This window comes from Prionailurus bengalensis, chromosome A3 (assembly GCF_016509475.1).
Source record: "Prionailurus bengalensis isolate Pbe53 chromosome A3, Fcat_Pben_1.1_paternal_pri, whole genome shotgun sequence".
NCBI lineage: Eukaryota > Metazoa > Chordata > Mammalia > Carnivora > Felidae > Prionailurus > Prionailurus bengalensis.
Window position 1 is genome coordinate 43,908,094 of NC_057354.1, and position 19,121 is coordinate 43,927,214.

Sequence of the window (19,121 nt, forward strand, 5' to 3'; positions counted from 1 at the left end):
ACTTTGCTACAGTTCATGATTATGAACCAGACATGTGCCAACAGCGTGATAGATGTTGACTTCATTCTCAAGTAGATATTGACCAAAGAGTTGCCTGTTATTTCTGCCCTCACATAGCTTATGGCCTAAAAAACAATAAATGCACATAGGCACGGAGGAGGAAAGAACCCATTTGCTTGGTGTGTGGAGTAGAAGACGGCCAGCCTCTGGACTCCCAAATGCTGTGGGTTGTTCCTTCCCTTATGGTGGAGGAGAAGTGCTTACTTCTTTTCCGTAACTCTTGAAATTTTAAAATTAGCCACCATCAAAGGAAAAGCCCAGGTCACTGATATAATGAAAAGTTGAGGATTGTTAGAAGTGCAGTGATACCCTGTTCTCCAGTAGAGTTAGGCAATGGACTGCAACATAATAAAAACCTTGGCTACTAGAATATGGAGTGTGCCATGTAGATGGGTGATCAGTGTTCACAACATCAGTATATGTAATAAAATGTCACAGGATTACACTCCTGACTTGCTCAGTTGTCCCTTCACGTGTCTGCATCATTTAGGGCTGTGAGTGGGGTTGGAATCCTAAGTATTGCCACTGCCTTCCAGTGTCCAAGCATGTAAACCAGTGTAGGATACTGGTTAGTAGGGGGCCAGGTAACAAGTTACACATAGCGAATTATCACGTTAGAACGTGGCTTATTTTGAAGAATTGAAATGTTTCAGGTTTGGGTCTTCCTAGAGTAAGAGGATTTAGATAAAGGTAGTTAATTTGGGAGGTCTTCCAGGAAGCATAGTGAGACAGGACAGAGAAAAGCCTATTAAGGCTGTGTTGATGATCCCTGGGACCCTCTGGGGGACTATGTAGAACATATTTCAGAGTTGGCATGATGGGTGAGGAAGCTGAGGTTTTGAACCCTTCAAGTCTCATTTCTTGGTGACTGAGCTCACTCCTAGAGGTGTTGACTTCCTGATTATTCTGGCCTGCCCTGCACTCAGGCCTCACCCCTGCCCATGGCCAGGGGGTGTCCTGAGGCAGAGAGTTGCAGGTCGGAAGTCATGGGCTTACAGACCGTTGCCCGCTGACACTGCAGTGACCTCTGGACTGGGGGACACGGCGGGCCCTGGTAGCATCTGCTGCAGGGGACTAACTTGGAGATCTGAGGGCAGCTGCACCGATAGAGAAACACATGCCTGGGCTGACCTTGAAGCCCTTGGTACATCCCACAGTGGCCTAAAATAAGCCCCACTGGGGCCTAAAGTGTGTGCCTGCGTGGTGAGAGAGTACACCGAAGGAGACTTAGTGAGGTAGAAATAATAGGAAAGACCACTGAACACCCCCATCCTCAACCCTCCGTCATTTTTGCATGCCTAAGAGGGTTTTTGTAAACAATGGGGAATTAGAAAATAAAATTAGCTTGCACGATTTCAGATGGGAACAGATGCCTGCCTGCTTGCTTTTTTTTTTAATTCCCACAAAAACCTCAAGCAGAGTTAATAATGTATGAAAATTAGGTACCATGTGTGTACTTTGCTTCGTAATGTTTTTATTAAGCAGCCCGTTGATTTAAAAATAACACGACAGTTGACATAATGGCAGACGCCGTGGTGTATATGGAAACATCCTCTTCGAATGTTCTGTCAGGTTTTCCATTACAGAAGGAATTTTTTTTAAAAAAAGCTTTCAGAATTATCACATAATACTAAATTATATCAAATTACAATTTGATAAAACAAATTGCCCAAATACAAATTCCAGTTCCTTTTTTGAAAATGGCCTGGTCAATTAGAGACAGTCTGTAGAAGTTTTACAGATTGTTTAAAATTCCACAGTAGATTCACACTTCTTTCTTCTCAAATTTTTATCCATATCATTTGCTGGTTGGAATTTGCCTTCTCTTCTTTCCCCGTCGCACCCTCTGCCACTCTCGCCTGTAAGCAGTAAAAAGAAACAAGGAGAAGCCGAGGGATTTCCAGTCCCTGTTCTGAAGGCAAAGCGAGTCTATACTAAGTTGATCTGCAGTGTTGCACTAGTAGGTGAAGTATCCCCTCCCAGAGTGCCATTCCCTGAAGAATCCACTTCTAAAGGTGTCCCAGTCCATTCTGGAAGGGTAGCCGACGGCTCCAATCACTGTGCTAGCCCCTTTGGGCTCTACTGCATCTCCACGGTAGTAATGCAAGGTTGCCTCCCGGTTTATGTGGTCTAGGAAAGCACACTGAGTCACAGGGAAGTCCAGTAATTCAGCCTAACCCTCAGGAGGTTCACTGCTGATTGAATATTTCTGTATTCTACAGTGCTTTACTTATACATTACCTTGGAATTATTAATCAACAAAGCTTATATCTAGTGTCAGCTTGTTCTGTTTATCTGCAGGGTGAGTGAAGATCACACAGGCAGTTTAAATGACTTGACAGAGTCAGGACATTTTTTGCTAGCAGTGGGAGTTGCTGGACACTTAGGAAAGAGCATTGTGGAAAGTTCTAAAACTATTGAAATGAGTTAAGGGGGCTGATTGGTTTGGGGCATTTTTTCCTTTAACTCATGTCCTTACTTCTAAGGGAGCCTGGCTGGGCATGTCCTTCCTTTGCAGCATTCTGTGATGACCCAGTTGTGCCTCCTGACACCGACAGGGCCACAGGTGTGGGCCAGCGCCCTCAGAATAATAGGTATTTTAGAAAGTGATTGCAGAGGAGACATTTGATCTTTATAACTTGCACCATAAGACTTTCTTGGAATCTTTGCAAGGGGTTGGTTGGAACAGAACTTTTCCATCTACACTACGGTCTATAAAAATCATAGTAACTGACTTCATGGGGCTTGAGTTTTTCTTTTGTTATTTTCTTCACTCTCTAATTAGATTTTGCTCATATGTGGGACAGAATAGCCTGGCAGGAAATAACGAGCATTAAAATAACTCAAAGATGGGGCCATGGGGGCCGGCTCAGCATTGCCCTAGCAAGAATAGAGACCAGGTTTGCTGCCCTGGACCTGTGGCTAACCCCAGGAGCTCCTGTCCTGGTGAACATTTGCTCCTAAAAGGGGCAAGTCGACTGAAGGCTTGGCCAGGAGTCCAGAGACCTGGTGCTCTTCTTAGCCTGGGAGATGACTGGATGTGGTCTTGGGTTTGCTCTCTCTTGACTGACTTTGACTCTGTAGTGCTCAAAAGCAATCTGGGAATCATATCTCCCCTTGACTTCTTGGAATGCTAAAGGTGGCAAACTGGTTGTCATAATCTAAGGGGTCATTTATTTCCCGAGCATGAAGAAATTTTCAGCTTATGTCCATGGGGCCTTGGAGGAAAGAGATGCTCTCTTCTGTCTAGTGTAGGCTCAAAAAGAAGAAAGGGGAATATGTGAAGTGGTCTTCATGGGACATGTGGGAACTTGTGAGGACATCTATAAGAAGCTGTAGTTTTTCACCGGTAGTACCCCAAACCACGTTGGAAGCAAGTTTAAGACACCATCACTCTAAGAGTAATCCTTCCATCAAGAATTCTTGGGCACCTGTTTTGTTCTGAAATGATTTGTAAAGAAGTCGGTTTTCTAGGACCCCTTCAAACCTGCATCTGGCACCTTGCGGCCTGGCAGGCTTGGATGTTCCCCAGAGAAGCAGGCAGAGGTGACAGCAACAACAGATGTGGATCACCTCTGCTTACACCCTTCCAGCCCACGTGGGTGTCCCTCACCTGAGCTTCTCCTGGAGTGGGTGGAGTCTAGGGGAGCCTGGAGTCCCACTGCCCACACAGCACTGAGCTCTCAGATTTTCTCATCAGGGTACTCCTGGCAGCTCATTAGTGTCCACAGAAGCCTGAAGTTACCCACTCACTTTGTGTTTTATGACATTGTCACACTGGAAGATTCCACAGTGTGAAATGATCAGTCTTTGAAGATCCCTCCAAAGTGCTGTTTTGTGTGTGAAAGGACAGAGCAGGTAAGAATGATCCCTGTGTGTTTGGTGCTTTCCACATGCCAGCTCGTATGCCCGTGCCACACTGTGTCCTCACTTGTGCCCTGGGCAGGCCGACTGGGCAGATAACCATGTAGCATTTACAGAAAAGCGAATGGAGGTGTGGAGGATTAAGTGGCTGCTCAGAAGTGCCTCCTTTTCACTTTCCAGTAAGCTGCTACCTGCATAAGAGACAGCTGTCTGCCCCAGAAGCCAGACTCACTGGTAAGGCTGACACTCAGTGTGTGCTGCTGGGCAGGGGCCTCACACTGTTTCCTTCCCCCCAGATGCTGGGAAAGAGCTGTTCAGGCACAGAGGTAACATGAGCAACAGTTTGAGTGTCCCTTCTCTCTGGGGCTGTCACCTGGTCACTCTTCAAACAACAGGTCCTGTTCATTCATTTCTGCACTCACTCATCCAGGGTTTTGTGTGCCACACCATGCAAGTCACATTACTGTGGCTGTCTTAGCTAGGGGGGACCTTGGGGAACATTTGTTCCTAGGGCTCCCACATACCAGCAGCACCCCAGCCTGCCGTTTGCTCTGTCTGGTCTGTCCCCCAAGTCTCTGGTGATGGTTCCCACCAGCAGTGTGTTGACTCACCTGCCATTCCCGGATGGTGACACTTTGGTTTCTGCTGGTGGGGCACTCTCACCAGAATTCACCCCTCACTCTTTCTTGTATTTTCCTGGGTTGTCCCTGCCCCACCTTGGCCTCTTGCTCTTCAGCCTCTCCTTCTCTTCTGTCCTCTCTGCCTGTCGTTTTCTGGTAGGGTGATCTGCACTGCCTATGCTTTCCACCTTCATGTGTCTGAAGAATCTTCATTGTTCTTGAAGAATCAATATACAGAGGATGCTGCTGGGCTCTGGAGTTCATGTGGCTTCTTAGCCCTCCTACAGGACACTGACCCGACCCTACCCTCAGCCATGGCTTCCATTGGCCCTCGCTGGCCTGCTTTTGCCAGTTCCTTCCTGACCTCCCTGAACTTGGGGCTTGCTCCCCCCCCCGCCTTGAGACCCACCACCCTCTGGCTACTCTGTGTTCCTTGCTGTGATTCTCCGATACTGACTGCTTGCTTTGGTCGCCCCTCCTGCTCATAGCTGGGCCTCGAGAGCCCCTGTCCTGCCTGCATTCTCTTGATGCTGGCAGCAGACTGTTTCCTGCTCTGTATCTGCCATGTATCAGTGAATGGGCCTGGGGTTAGATTCCTCTCTCTCAGCCTGGCCTGCCTCTCCCACTGCTGTTGACAGGCCACACAGGGTGACATGGTCTTTTCCTGAGGATCAGTGCCAGGGATATCAGAGAACTAACTCTAGACCTTGTTCCTTTCAGCAGTTTTGCAATGGTGGCAGCTCTCAGAATGAGGAAGGGGTGTCTAGAGGTATGCAGAAGCCTCTGGAGAGTTGTGGCAGGGCCGAGCTGGGGGCGCCACTATCCTATAGGTGAGGTCATCCAGCTCCTTCCTCTTTAAGCCATACTCAGGTAGGTTTATAGCTCTAGCAGCTGAAAACAGAGTGTCTCATAAAATGCCCACTGAACTAAATGAGAATATGGGTGTTCAGTAGGTTATGTAATTTGCGTAAGTTTTCACAACATGCAAGTGGCTGAGATGGGACCAGACTCTAGGCCTACAGTCACCAAACTCCACATTGCTTTCAGGGAGCCACATGCCTTCTCTTGCTTAATTGGTGAACTTCATTTAAGGTGTATATTGAGGGGTGTCCGGGTGGCTCAGTTGGTTAAACATCCTATTTGAGCTCAGGTCATGATCTCACGGTTTATGAGTTCGAGCCCTGCATTGGGTTCTGCGCTGACAATGTGTAGAACCTGCTTGGGATTCCCTTCCCTTCTCTTCCCTTCCCTCCCTTTCCCTTCCCTTCCCTCTCTGCCCCTCCCCAACTTGTGCTTTCTTTCTCTCAAAATAAATAAATAACTTAAAAAAAAAGACGGGGGCGCCTGGGTGGCTCATCAGCCATGAGTTCGAGCCCCACATCGGGCTCTGCGCTGCCAGCTCAGAGCCTGGAGCCTGCTTCAGATTCTGTGTCTCCCCCTCTCTCTGCCCCTGCCCCACTCACGCTCTGTCTCTCTCTCTCTCAGAAACAAATAAACATTAAAAAAAAAAAAGACATATATTGAGCACTGGCTTAGGAGTCCTGCCCCATTCTAGGTTTGAGGGACACAGAGGCAAACCAAGCAGGCCCCTGGCTTCCTGGGGCTGACTGTCCACCAGGTATATGGTTGGTGATGTCCACTCATGACAAGCCAGTATTCTAAGCATTTGATATGTATGAAGAGTAATATAATCCCCATTTTATTTTATTTTATTATTTTTTTAACGTTTATTTTATTTTTGGGACAGAGAGAGACAGAGCATGAACGGGGGAGGGGCAGAGAGAGAGGGAGACACAGAATCGGAAACAGGCTCCAGGCTCCGAGCCATCAGCCCAGAGCCTGACGCGGGGCTCGAACTCACGGACCGCGAGATCGTGACCTGGCTGAAGTCGGACGCTTAACTGACTGCGCCACCCAGGCGCCCCTATAATCCCCATTTTAAAGCAGAGAAAGCTGGGGGTGCTGTCAATCCTTGGCACTCTGCCTGTAGCATACAGCAGGCCAGTCTGTGATCCTTCTTTGCTCTTATCTTCTTTGCTAGAAAATACACAGGGACCTCAAGGCCATCTCTGTGCCAAATTAAAGAGAAACTCGTCCAAATGCAGGTCTAGCTCCTTGGTGGTTTAGCAACAAGCTGCTGCAGGTTTTGCCTGTACATTTCTGTCTTGATGGTTGAAGAATTCAGAAAGCTCAAACACAATAACTCAACATTAATCAGCTGGGAACAAGGCTGGTTGATAAACCTGTGTTTATTAGGGAGAGAAACCTTTCTCTGCACCCCTCCCGCCCCCGCAGGCCCCTCAGGTCCTGTTGGCTGTGATCTCCATTACTATGCCCATGAGATAGGAGGGTCAGAGATTGTCACTTCTGAAGTGGCAAGTTGCTGGGGTCAGCAGGGAGGGAGGAAGAAGCTGGGAAGACCTGTAGTGCCAGCAACTGATAGTGCTTTCCTTTCCTTTCCTTTCCTTTCCTTTCCTTTCCTTTCCTTTCCTTTCCTTTCCTTTCCTTTCCTTTCCTTTCCTTTCCTTTCCTCTCCTCTCCTCTCCTCTCCTCTCCTCTCCTCTCCTCTCCTCTCCTCTCCTCTCCTCTCCTCTCCTCTCCTCCCCTCCCCTCCCCTCCCCTCCCCTCCCCTCCCCTCCCCTCCCCTCCCCTCCCCTCCCCTCTCTCCTCTCCTCCCCTCCCCTCCCCTCCCCTCTCCTCTCCTCCCCTCCCCTCCCCTCTCCTCCCCTCTCCTCCCCTCCCCTCCCCTCTCCTCCCCTCCCCTCCCCTCCCTTCCCCTCCCCTCTCCTCTCCTCTCCTCTCCTTTCCTTTCCTTTCCAAGTTTGTTTATTTTGAGAGAGAGAGCAAGCAAGCAGTGGGGAGAAGCAGAGAGATTGGGAGAAAGAGAATCCCAAGCAGGCTCTGTGCTGCCATCCCAGAGCCCAGTGTTGGGCTTGATCCTATGAACTGCAAGATCATGACCTGAGCAGAAAACCAAGAGTCAGATGCTTAACAGACTGAGCCATCCAGGAGCCCTGACAGTGGTTTCTCTGTGGGACATTGATGATAATACCACTGTTATGGGTTGTTCAGAGCAAATGGGATCACACAGGTGGATGTGCCAAGTGGAGGTTCCTAACAGGTGGCTCATACCTGCCTCATTGACATTACATTTGTCCAGATGCTTAAAAAGAAATGTGAATGTCCTTAGGTGGGGTTTGTCCTCTCCAGTGTGGCTGCAGTCTCCACCATGCCCTGTTGTCTCATGCTTTGTTACTTCCCTCTTTTGCTACCTGCCTGGTCCTTCAAGGTATGTAGGTTTGCAAGCCCTACGTTAGTATCTGTGTTCAACTAGTTTATTCTTACATTTTGCTATTTGAGCATGGAAATCTTAACTACAAAGAAATCCTTTATTTTCTCAGTGGATTTAATCATGAGTTGGGGTGTTTGGGATCTAGATATTCCCATCCCCCCTGCTTCATCCCCCAACGCCCAGCTTGCCAAGATCTACCATGAGAGGTACAGGCTGGCCATAGGACAGTTATCTGGCCCCTGGCAGTGTCTGTGTGCCCAGGGGAAGGTTGGATTTCTCCCCATGACACTAAGGCCTGTGTGGTTTGGACAGTGTTTCCTTTGCATTATGGACACCCTCATCAGTTAATTAAAAAACGAGCAAACAAACAAAAACCCAAAAGTACTCCATTTCAGTGTTTGTGGATCATGTGTTCACAGGGCCTGTACTGGTTTACATTCTCCTTGACATGCATCTCCCTGTGAATTTGAAAGCTGTTGACATTCTACATAATTCCATATGCATTACCAGTTTCTTTTCTGCTTCTTTTTCTTTCTTTCTCATTTGTTTTCTTAAAAAAATCCAACTGCTTTCTTGCCTTGAGATGCAAATTCCAAGTTTTGTCTGCCTTGGATTCCAAGTTTTCTGAGAAAAGGCTTCAATTTATTAGGGTAGTTCACAGTGTTCTCACAGAGAACTTTGAGGCATGGAACCATATGTGGTTGGGTTGTATTAAGATAAATAATGTAAGAGAATCAGCATCACATCATTTATAGAAACTCAGGCTATGCTTGTCACTTAAATAATTATCACACATGATTTACAAGTGTGGTCTGTGGTGGGAGGGGACAGGGTTGGGGTGAAAGGTCAAACTGATGTTTCCACAGTCTCACACTCTTTTGATGGCACCTCTGAGTCAGTGCAGCATCAGATAGGTACTGCAGGTACCCAAGGAACCTCGGAGAAACCTGCTTTAATTGGGAATGATTCCCTGCCACTCTCCCAGAGTTTGGTTTCTCACCAGCATTTAAGAGCAGAAAGTGAAGAACAGGTTGGGACAAATAGGCCTTTGCATGAGATTGAATCTTAGCAGTGGGGGGAGGCTTGGTGTGGTTAAGTCATTGGTGATGTTCACATTTTCTGTATTTATACCTCTAAAGAGGGGAAACATAATGGAGAGAGTCTCTTTTTAAAATAAAAATCATGCTTTCTTAGTGTCTAACTTAGAACATGTTCATGGTTTTCTATGTGTATGTGTATAATTTGTCTATAGATACGCGTATATTATACATACATGTATAAACACATACATAGACACTGATGTAAATGTAAGCTGCTGGCAGCAGAAGGCAACTTATCACAGTTCACTGCAGAACACTGATTTCCAGATGTTTGGATTTCATGAACTAGAAATATAAAAAGATAAAAAAGAAATTGGGGGGGGACGTCCAGCATAGAGTGCCAACTCTGTGTTTTCTAAGATCACTAACAAATTTTTTTTGGTGATGGCTATTAGCTAGACTTATCGTGGTGATCAGTTTGCAGTATATACAAATCAAATCATTATGTGTACACCTGAAACTCTTGTAATATTATATGTCAATTATATATAGCACAATAAAAAGTTTTTTTAATTGTCATAAAATACACATAAAATTTACCATCCTAGCTATTTTTAAATATACAGTTCAATAATGGTAAGTACATTCACATTGTGCAATCCAAGATCATTTTGCCAAAAACAAAAAAGGAGCAAGACAGAAGGATACCCATCTACTATCCTCATCATTTCATAAAGAAAAGGAGCATTTTAATTCCAAAAGAGGAATGGGGATGGAAGGCTGTCACCTTAGATACAGGAAATTCCTCCTTTATCTGTGGTAAAATAGTACAGAGAAAAATGCCACCAAGTACATGGTTCAGTAGCTGATACTTTCACAGCAAGACTTGAAGGAAGTTATGTGTTGGTTTACATCCCGGTGCAAGCATTTTACTGGTGGCATGGTCTAAGTGCTGGTAGCAAGCAGTTCACATACTACAACTGGTCAGCAGCCCTGTTCTATACCTGGTGTGTTTTTATAAAAGTGAAAGTTGACAGTTATGGTGTGAACCCATGTGTATTCATTCCACTGTGATCACATTCTCTCCTCTGTCTCCCCATAGTTAACTATTGTACTGAAATTGGTTTGTATTCACCTAGTTCATACCATATCTGCATAAGCCCATTAGCAATATATAGTGTTGTTTTGTGTAAATGGAATCCTGCTGTATATAACCTTTGAAACTTAATTTGGTTTGCATAACATGATTTTAAAGACTTACCCATTTTGATATATGTAGATTTGCGTTATGGTATTGCTTTATTTGAGTATATATACCACATTACATTTATCTATCCTTATGTCAGTTGACATTTAGGCTGTTTGGGTTTTTGCTGATACAAACAGTAGTGTATTGCTCATTTCTGTGAGCCTTTCCTGTGCACACGAATGAGAATTTTTCCAGAGGAGTTACCTGGGAGGAGAGTTGATGGGTCAAAGGTGAAGTGATGTCTTTATTCACAAAATCTACTTAGCATGTTAACCAACCTCATTGTTTACTAGAGCTTTTCTGGTAAATGGGAAGTGGGAAAGACAGTGTTACAAGTCAACCAATTAATAAATGTGATTTTCTAGACCAAATTGAGAGCAGCTGATTGTTGATTGATCTTAAGGTTTTGCTCAGTCTGTCTGTAATCAAGAGATGATATGGCAGGTTGCTTGTAGTGAGTTTTCGTTGTGTGTTTGGATGTGGGACGTGGATCGGCAGGGGCAAGAAGCCAGCCCTTCATTTAGTTTCCCTCTTTCCATGTGAACTATAAAATGTTTGCAGTCTTTGTCTGGGAGGCAGATGAAACTGGGTGTTGCTGTCTCTCGGGCTTTGTTACAGATGGCTTTTTTGGTCTAAGAAAATCCTGTGGGCTCACACTTGGCCAATGTGCTCTGACAAGTTTCTCAGCAGGCCTTTCTGGAGTGGACTTGCTGTTGCTCAGGGTGTCAGATGATCTAAGTTTCTTTCAACTGTCTAGTCTGTGGTTTCCACTAGAGAAGTGGACCCTGGTTCCTCTGGAGTCGGGTGCCAGAGGCATGTCCCCCAGCCGGCCTGAAGAAGTCTGAGAGGGCTCCCTGTGGCCAGTGTCCGTGTGTAGCCACCACATGGCCTACTAGGAACACTTGCGGTTTTGGCTATGGATAAGTTCAGTCTCAAAGAATAAATTGAGAATTGAGACGATGTCTAAATGTGCTTAATGTACTTTATTCGGAGCCTTCTCTGTTATCTTCAGCAAATAGTGGAGTGTTTTGATCAGTCTTTAGAAAACAGTAAGTGGGAAGACAGTTTGCTTAGAAAAAGCTGGAGAAACATCAGAGAAAAAAAAAACGGATAAAAGACTTTTATTTATAGGGCTCTTCTCATCTCAGCCTATCAGAGAAGCCTGTTAGCTGACCATTTTCAAATAGCACATGGCAGGATGAGTTATGGGTGGGGAAAGTTCGGAGAGATCACACACGTGACTAATCTGTGTCAACGACTCAGGTGCCTGACTGACTAACGTACATGTTGCTGGCCACTTGGCACATCTGAACCGTTACGGCACACAGGCTTATCAGACAGAAGCACTTTCAGTGGTTGCTACGTGGGAAGTAATCGGTGTTTTTGATATACAGGCACACGTTTACGTTTGTAAAACAAATCTTTTTACTTTTTATAATCAGCTGTCAAAGCTTGAAAAACAACAGCAGAGGAAAGAAAAGACCAGAGCCAAGGGGCCTTCCGAATCAAGCAAAGAAAGAAACGCCCCCCGAAAAGAAGACCGCAGTGCCAGCAGCGGGGCAGAGGGCGACGTGTCTTCTGAGCGGGAGCCGTAGACTTAAGGATGGAACTCAGGTAGGAGCCTCCCCTCCCTGCATAGCTCCATCTTCTGACATTTTGGGCAAATGGTAACAAATTGAGAACAGAATGGCTTTTGAGGCAGAATTCACTTTATGGACATTCATCCATAGCTTCCTGAAATCTGCCGCCTTCCTGGATGGAGAGAAAAGTTGAGGTGCGGGGTTGGGTTGGGGGTACCCATGGGCCTGGAGTGTTCTCCTCCCTCACTTGCCTTTGTCGGCTAACAACTGCCGCTACTGTGAGCATTTCCAGAGTGTTCGCAGATGTGTTTTCCGGACCTGGAGCCTCACCCAAACCGTACCTGGCCATTGCGCCCTCCTCTCCATTGCTGCTCTCAGCAGCTCCAGCGGGGACCACAGTCACCTGCAGCCGCCTCCTCTCATAGCTGCCCACCCCATCCTTCAGTTCGCTCTGCCTGTCACAGCACCTTGTCACCTCCACACCCAGGAGTGCCTCTCAGCTCACTGTAGTAGTAGTCTCCCTCTCTGCCTGATGGTCAGAGGCATCTAAACCTTGACCTGGCTGTCTGATGGCCCTTTGCTCAAGTTTGTTCCCCCAGTGAGCACGTTATTGAGAGCCTCATACTTGCCGGAGTTCACAAGTTCAGGGAGAAGCAAAGGAATAATTGTAGCATGGTTTGTTGTGGGGGTGGTGGGAATGTGAGGCTCCGCGGAGGGGAGGATGTGTGGAAATGGGCAAACGAGGGGCAAGGTGGGAGCTGCCACAGCCAAGAGAAAAGCAGATGCAAACACTGGTGTGGGGAAGGACAGAGAGTTTTGGAACAGAGGTAGAGAAGAGTGGCTAGAACACTGCGTGCAAGTGGGCAGTGGGGTATCCAGGGAGCTTCTGTAAAATCAGACAAATAGGATTATGGGTCATAAGGGTCTGATGTGCAGTTGGGAAATTTGGGTTTCATCCTGAGGTGGCAGGGAACCTCTTAAGGTTCAAAGATACAAATGACATGATCAGGTGCAAAGTTTAAGGAGATGACTCCAGCAGCCATGGGGAGTGAGGCTGGAACCATCAGGCCAGTTAGTAGGTAGTAGCAGAAATCAAGAGAGGAGCAAGGTCTGGCCATACATTTCAGAGCTTTCGGCTTATACATAGTCTGTGGTTCAAACCATGTCAGCATATGGGTTCATCCTGGAGATGCTGAATGGTGAGAAAGGAGAACATTCTTAAGATGGCTTTCTGCCTTCTCTTTCCTTCTGAAAGGGAAGTCCATTTGTGAAATGACCTTTAGGATGCACACTACTAGACACTGAGATATACTAGAGAGTCTGTAGTGATAATTGGGTGTTGTGGAATTGGCTTGCAAACATAAACAGACCAAAGGAACAGAACAGAGAGCTCAGGAAGGTTATGTTGTTGATCCACTGATGGTTTTTTTTTAATGTTTGTTTAATTTTGAGAGAGAGAGATGAAGCGCAAACAGGGGAGGGGAAGAGAGGAAGAGAGGGAGACAGAGAATCTGAAGCAGGCTCCAGGCTCTGAGCTGTCAGCACAGAACCTGATGCGGGGCTTGAATTCATGAGCCATGAGATCATGACCTGAGCCGAAGTTGGACGCTCAACTGACTGAGCTGCCCAGGCGCCCTGATTCACTGACAGTTTTAAGGGGAGGGAGACGCTGGATAATAAATCCTGTAATGTCCTCTTGACTTTTCCCCTAATCACTCTGTTTCCTTCCAAGTAACTCCGGGAACAACAGAGCCATGGTCACTTGTCTTGGCTGATTTTTCTCACACTAATGGGAAAGCAAAGCAGGAATCAGAGAGAAGTTTTTTTCACACTCTGCTTCATTTGTCACAGTCACAAGCTCCCCCTTTTCTTGGCCTTGACCTAAAGACATGGGTTTTTATTCATGAACTGACACAGTTGGTGTGAGTTAGGGAGAGTCTTCTGAAGCTTGCTATGTGGTGTCTAAATAATTCACAAATACACAGTAATATTTTATGTGGCATTTGTATCATATAAAACTTCCATTCCCACTCCCTTAAAATTTCTGTGATGATTTGCTCATATCAGCTGTGAGTGTTGTCATCACAAATATTGCTAGTGCTTCTGACTTACAGTCTGTTCACTAACCCTAAATTTCTGAGGGGTGAATTGCACCACGCAGACAGTGCGCAGAGTGCCTTTTTAAGTTACTTTTACAGTTATGCTCATTAAGTGGGTCCAGCGGTCGCACAGGATCTCACTGAATTCTTATTTCCATCCTGCCAATTTCTGTGTGACATTAAGTTATGTAATCTTTGCTTTCTTGGTTTTCTTTATTAACTAAGAGAGTCAAACTCATTCCTTTCACTAGTGGTGTTGTAAATGTCAGGCGGGTAAAGCCATAATGCCTGGTGACAGTGCTAGCAGGCTGGGGTGGGAGGGGCAAGTTGAAGGGGACTCTCCCTATGTTTCTGTGGCACCTCCCTTGCCCCCTGGCGATTGTGTTGGAGAGAGCACCCCAGCATCCACTCCTGACCCCTGGATGAAGGATGAAAGACTGGCTAATCTGATGGGCAGGGGATGACATTCATAATAGTAGGTGGTTCCTTGGTTCAGAAGCAAAATCCGGACCCAATATATTCTATTTCTGCTCCTTGAACTGAGGGCAGCTGCCCAGCCTACATGGCTTTTTATTCTTATGGCCCTACTCTGACACAGCACCATGTCTTTTCCATGTAGTTTTAAGATTATAAATAATAGCTTTTTCCTCAATGAGTATTGGGACCTTACAGTAAATTTTTAAAAATTGAATTTTCAGACTCCCATGATGAACTCAATGAATAGAAAAGTAGTAAATATAGAATCACTCCTCTCCCAGTAACCAAGCACAGCTTATCAACCTAAATGGACATGCGCACACATGCGTGTGCACACACACACATTCAGATGTGCCTTGGACCTTGTATTTTCAAAATGGCTTTAAAAAATTCTTATGCCACCTAGTTGCATCTTTTCTTGATTATATTATCAACCTGCTCATATATTTTATAAATTTAATGTCTTGATTTTTGATGTAACTGTGTCTGTTCAGTACTACAAATCTTTGTTTTGTTTATTGAGGGGTGTTGTTGAATTCTACTCTTTATAACAGTGCAAAACATAACTTTCTATTTGAGTTAGATTTTGGCCTTAGAATAATCCCAGTAGAAAGGTATCCTGGACATTAGTTTCCTGTACCCAGTGGGTAGCTTGGGAGTGATTTTGCCATCTCTATGGGCAAGAAAAATACCCGAATGCCTCATGCGTAGAGAAGGAGACAGTAACTGTGTGTCACAGAACATGCTAGAGGACACATTCACAATAGAAAACAAGGGAAGAGGTGAAAGTGGGCATTTCTTTCCAACATCTCCCAGAGTTTAAGAGGTGAAATTTCTTATAGACTGGTAGGTATCTATTTTTGCTTTTCTAAAATTGATGGAAAAGTTAAAAACTGTAACCATATTTATTTTCAAGGTATTGCTGATTGGGTAGTGTAGAACTTGGGGTAAATCCTACTACAGTTGACTCTTGAACAACACAGGTTTGACCTGTGTGGGTCTCCTTATACATGTTTGTTTTTTTTTTTTTTTTCCAATATATTGGAAACATTTTTGGAGGTTTACAACAATTTGCAAAAGCTTGCAGACAAACTGTGTAGCCTTAGAAATATAAAGAAATTAAGAAAAGGTTAGGAATGTCATGAATGCATAAAAAAATCTATGTAAGTACCAGTCTATTTTACCAGTTACTACCATAAAATATACATACATCTACTATAAAAAGTTAAAATTTATCAAAATTTATACACACCAACACTTACGTGGCACCATTTGCAGTGGAGAGAAATGCAAACAAGTGAAAATGCATAACTGCATAAATTAGCTATAGTACGTGCTATATACTACTGTAATAATTTCCTAGCCTCTGTTGCTATTACCGTGAGCTCAGGTGTTGTGAGTATCCACTTAAAACATCATGTGACGCTAATTATCTCTGCACGAACAGTTTGTCCCTGCCGTAAGTTGTGTATTGTAGTAAAATGTGATACCTCATGGTTCTTGCGTACTTTTCATCGTGTTTATTAGTACAATACCCTAAACCTTGAATAACACCATGGGACTCATCCAGAGTGCCACTAGTGATGCTCGAAGTGCTCCCAAGTAGCAGAGAAAAGTCTTAACACCACAAGAAAAAGTTGAATTGCTTAATATGTCTCATGGATTTAGGTCTGAAGCTTCAGTGCCCACCATCTCAAGATAATGAATCCAGCATCAGGAACATTGTAAAAAAAAAAAAAAAAAGAATTTGTGTAGCCATTGCTGTAGCAATGCCAGCAGGCCTGAAAGCCTTGCACTTTTTATGAAATATCCTTTTATCTCATATTGGTAATGCAGCTTTTATGTCGGTACAGGATTGCTATAAGAAAGACATACCGGCACACCTGGGTGACTCAGGTGGTTAAACATCCGACTTGGCTCAGGTCATGATCTCACAGTTCTTGAGTTTCCAGCCCCGCATTGGGCTCCATGCTGACGGCATGGAGCCTGCTTGGTATTCTCTCTCTTTACCCCTCCCCCTGCTCTCTCAAAAAATAAATAAACTTAAAAAAAAGAAAGGCATACCTATAGACTCTTAAGATGATTTGAGAAAAAGTGAAATCATTATGTGACAACTTAGAGCAAAAGCAAAGAGAAAGATCTAAAGCTGGAGAATTTAATGCCAGCAAAGGATGGTTTTTATAATTTTAGAAAAATGTTTGGCTTTACAAATATCAAGATAATAGGAGAAGCAGCATCTGCCGATCAAGAGGCATCAGATGAGTTCCCAGATGCCACTGAGAAGATCATTGAAGAGAAAGGATATCTGTCTGAACAAGTTTTTAATGCAGACAAAAGTACCCTATCCTGAAGAAAATGTCCCAAAGGACATTTATTAGTAAGGAAGAGAAGCAAGTATCAGGATTTAAGACAGGAAGGGAGAGGCTAACTGCTGTTTTGTGTAAATGCAGTTGGGTTTATGATCAGGACTTCCCTAATCTATAAAGTTGCTAACCCCCCAAGCCTTGAAGGGGAATAAACACACACCAGCTGCTATCTTTTTGCTTGTATAACAAGAAGGCCTGGACAATGAGAACTCTTTTTCTGGATTGGTTCCATTGATGATTTGTTCCTGAAGTACGGGAGTACCTTGCCAGGAAGGGACTGCCTTTTAAAGATTTTTTGGTATTGGACAATGTCCCTGGCCACCCAGAACCCCGTGAGTCCAACACTGCAGGTATCAAATTGGTCTGTGGCCTGCAAACACATGATCTCTAATTCAGGCTGTAGATCAGGGAGTCATGAGGACATTGAGGGCTCATCACACACAGGACTCCATGGAAAACATTGTTAGTGCTATGGAAGAGAACTCTGATAGAACATCAAGAAGGTCTAGAAGGATTACTCCATTGAAGATGCCACTGTTCTAGAAAATTCTGTGAAAGCCATCAAGCCTGAAACGATAAATTCCTGTTGGAGAAAACTCTGTCCAGATATTGTACATGACTTCACAGGATTTATAACAAAACCAACCAAGGAAATCATGAAAGAGACTACTGATATGGTTTTAAAAAAGGTGAGTTGGGGGGGGGTGGTAGAAGGGTTTCATGATATGGATCTTGGAGAAATTCAAGAACTAGTAGGCACCACAGAGGAATTAACAGAAGACGACTTGAGAGAGATGAATGCTTCCGAAACAGTTTCAGATGATGAGCAAGAAGGCATAGAAGCAGCAGTGCCAGAAAACAAATTGTTAGTCTGGCAGAAGGGTTCCAGTTATTCATGACTACTTTTGACTTCTTTTATGATTGGACACTGAAACTAAAGCAAAGGTGGAAGAATGATTGGTGCCATATAGAAACATTTGAAAACAGAAAAGAAAAAGCAAACAAGTCAGACAGAAATGACAATGTTTGGTATTTCCATACAGTTACACCGAGCGTGCCTGCCTCACCTGCCTCCCCTCCTACCTTCTCCACTTCCTCTGCTTTCCCGCCCCTGGGACAGCAAGACCAGCCCTCCTTCCTCCTCCTCTGCCAACTCAGCGTGAAGACAGTGAGGACGGAGACCTTTATGATGATCCACTTCCGCTTAATGAATAGAAAGTCATCATCATGCCATCCATACAGTTAATAAACTTAGGGTTGTCTATGTGTGTGTCCTTGTGTGAAAACCGATTAATTGTATGAGACATTTTTTGTCATCATCTTCATTGTCTACGTATTCATCATGTAGAACGTTGTGTGCAAGACCTGTGCGGAGGTGGAGAACCTGTCCTTACAGAGGCGTAAGGTGAGTGATAGTTGACATGAAATTGAAAATGTGTTTGTTCTCTTACTGTTTTACAACTTTTCTTTCAAAGAATTGCTATACAGTATGCCCCTCTCTCTTATAACTGGAGAAACTGCATATTGGCCTATTGTCACAGTGGTAAAGTGGTCTTGACAGTACTGTATTATGAATATGACTGTAAAACTGTATGCCACAAAAATTTCATAACCATTCATTCATTAGTGTGTAGGCTAGGCTACCATAAAGCAATCCTGTTGCTACTACTTCATTATTAATGCATGAATCATTACACCTGTAAATAAATATGAATTTCTTTTTCACATTATCTTTTCATTTTTGATGTCTAGCATTAGTAATATGTATAAAGTGTATAGTGTTTTGTATCATGTAGGATGATGATGTAAGTACTGACAATGCATCTTGTTAACAGATGAAAACTTCTGGTGATAATAAACTCAGTACAGGACTATAAATGTATTTTTTCTTCATGATTTTTTAATAATTTTTTTTAACGTTTATTTATTTTTGAGACAGAGAGAGACAAAGCATGAATGGGGGAGGGGCAGAGAGAGAGGGAGACACAGAATCGGAAGCAGCCTCCAGGCTCCGGGCCGTCAGCCCAGAGCCCGACGCGGGGCTCGAACTCACGGACCGTGAGATCGTGACCTGAGCCGAAGTCGGACGCTTAACCGACTGGGCCACCCAGGCGCCCCATCTTCATGATTTTTTTTTTTTTTTTTCTGAAATTTATTGACAAATTGGTTTCCATACAACACCCAGTGCTCATTCCAAAAGGTGCCCTCCTCAATACCCATCACCCACCCTCTCCTCCCTCCCACCCCCCATCAACCCTCAGTCTGTTCTCAGTTTTTAACAGTCTCTTATGCTTTGGCTCTCTCCCATTCTAACCTCTTTTTTTTTTTTTTTTTTCCTTCCCCTCCCCCATGGGTTCCTGTTAAGTTTCTCAGGATCCACATAAGAGTGAGACCATATGGTATCTGTCTTTCCCTGTATGGCTTATTTCACTTAGCATCACACTCTCCAGTTCCATCCACGTTGCTACAAAAGG

General features: G+C 44.5%; 1 protein-coding gene across 3 annotated transcripts in view; it reads left to right on the forward strand.

The window, feature by feature from the left end:
- Positions 1-19,121, forward strand: part of DTD1 (D-aminoacyl-tRNA deacylase 1) — a 211,408-nt gene that overhangs the window by 177,959 nt on the left and 14,328 nt on the right. The window contains exons 5-6 of one of the 3 annotated variants that reach the window (XR_006300877.1): positions 11,568-11,739; positions 17,996-18,052. Coding sequence is in view for 2 of the 3 variants with exons in the window: in XM_043602972.1 (XP_043458907.1) it covers positions 11,568-11,720 (153 nt within the window). In the remaining variant the exon portion in view is untranslated. Of the gene's footprint in view, positions 1-11,567; positions 11,740-17,690; positions 17,910-17,995; positions 18,053-19,121 lie in introns of those variants that run through there. The other 2 variants (XM_043602972.1, XM_043602971.1) reach the window with 2 other exon arrangements.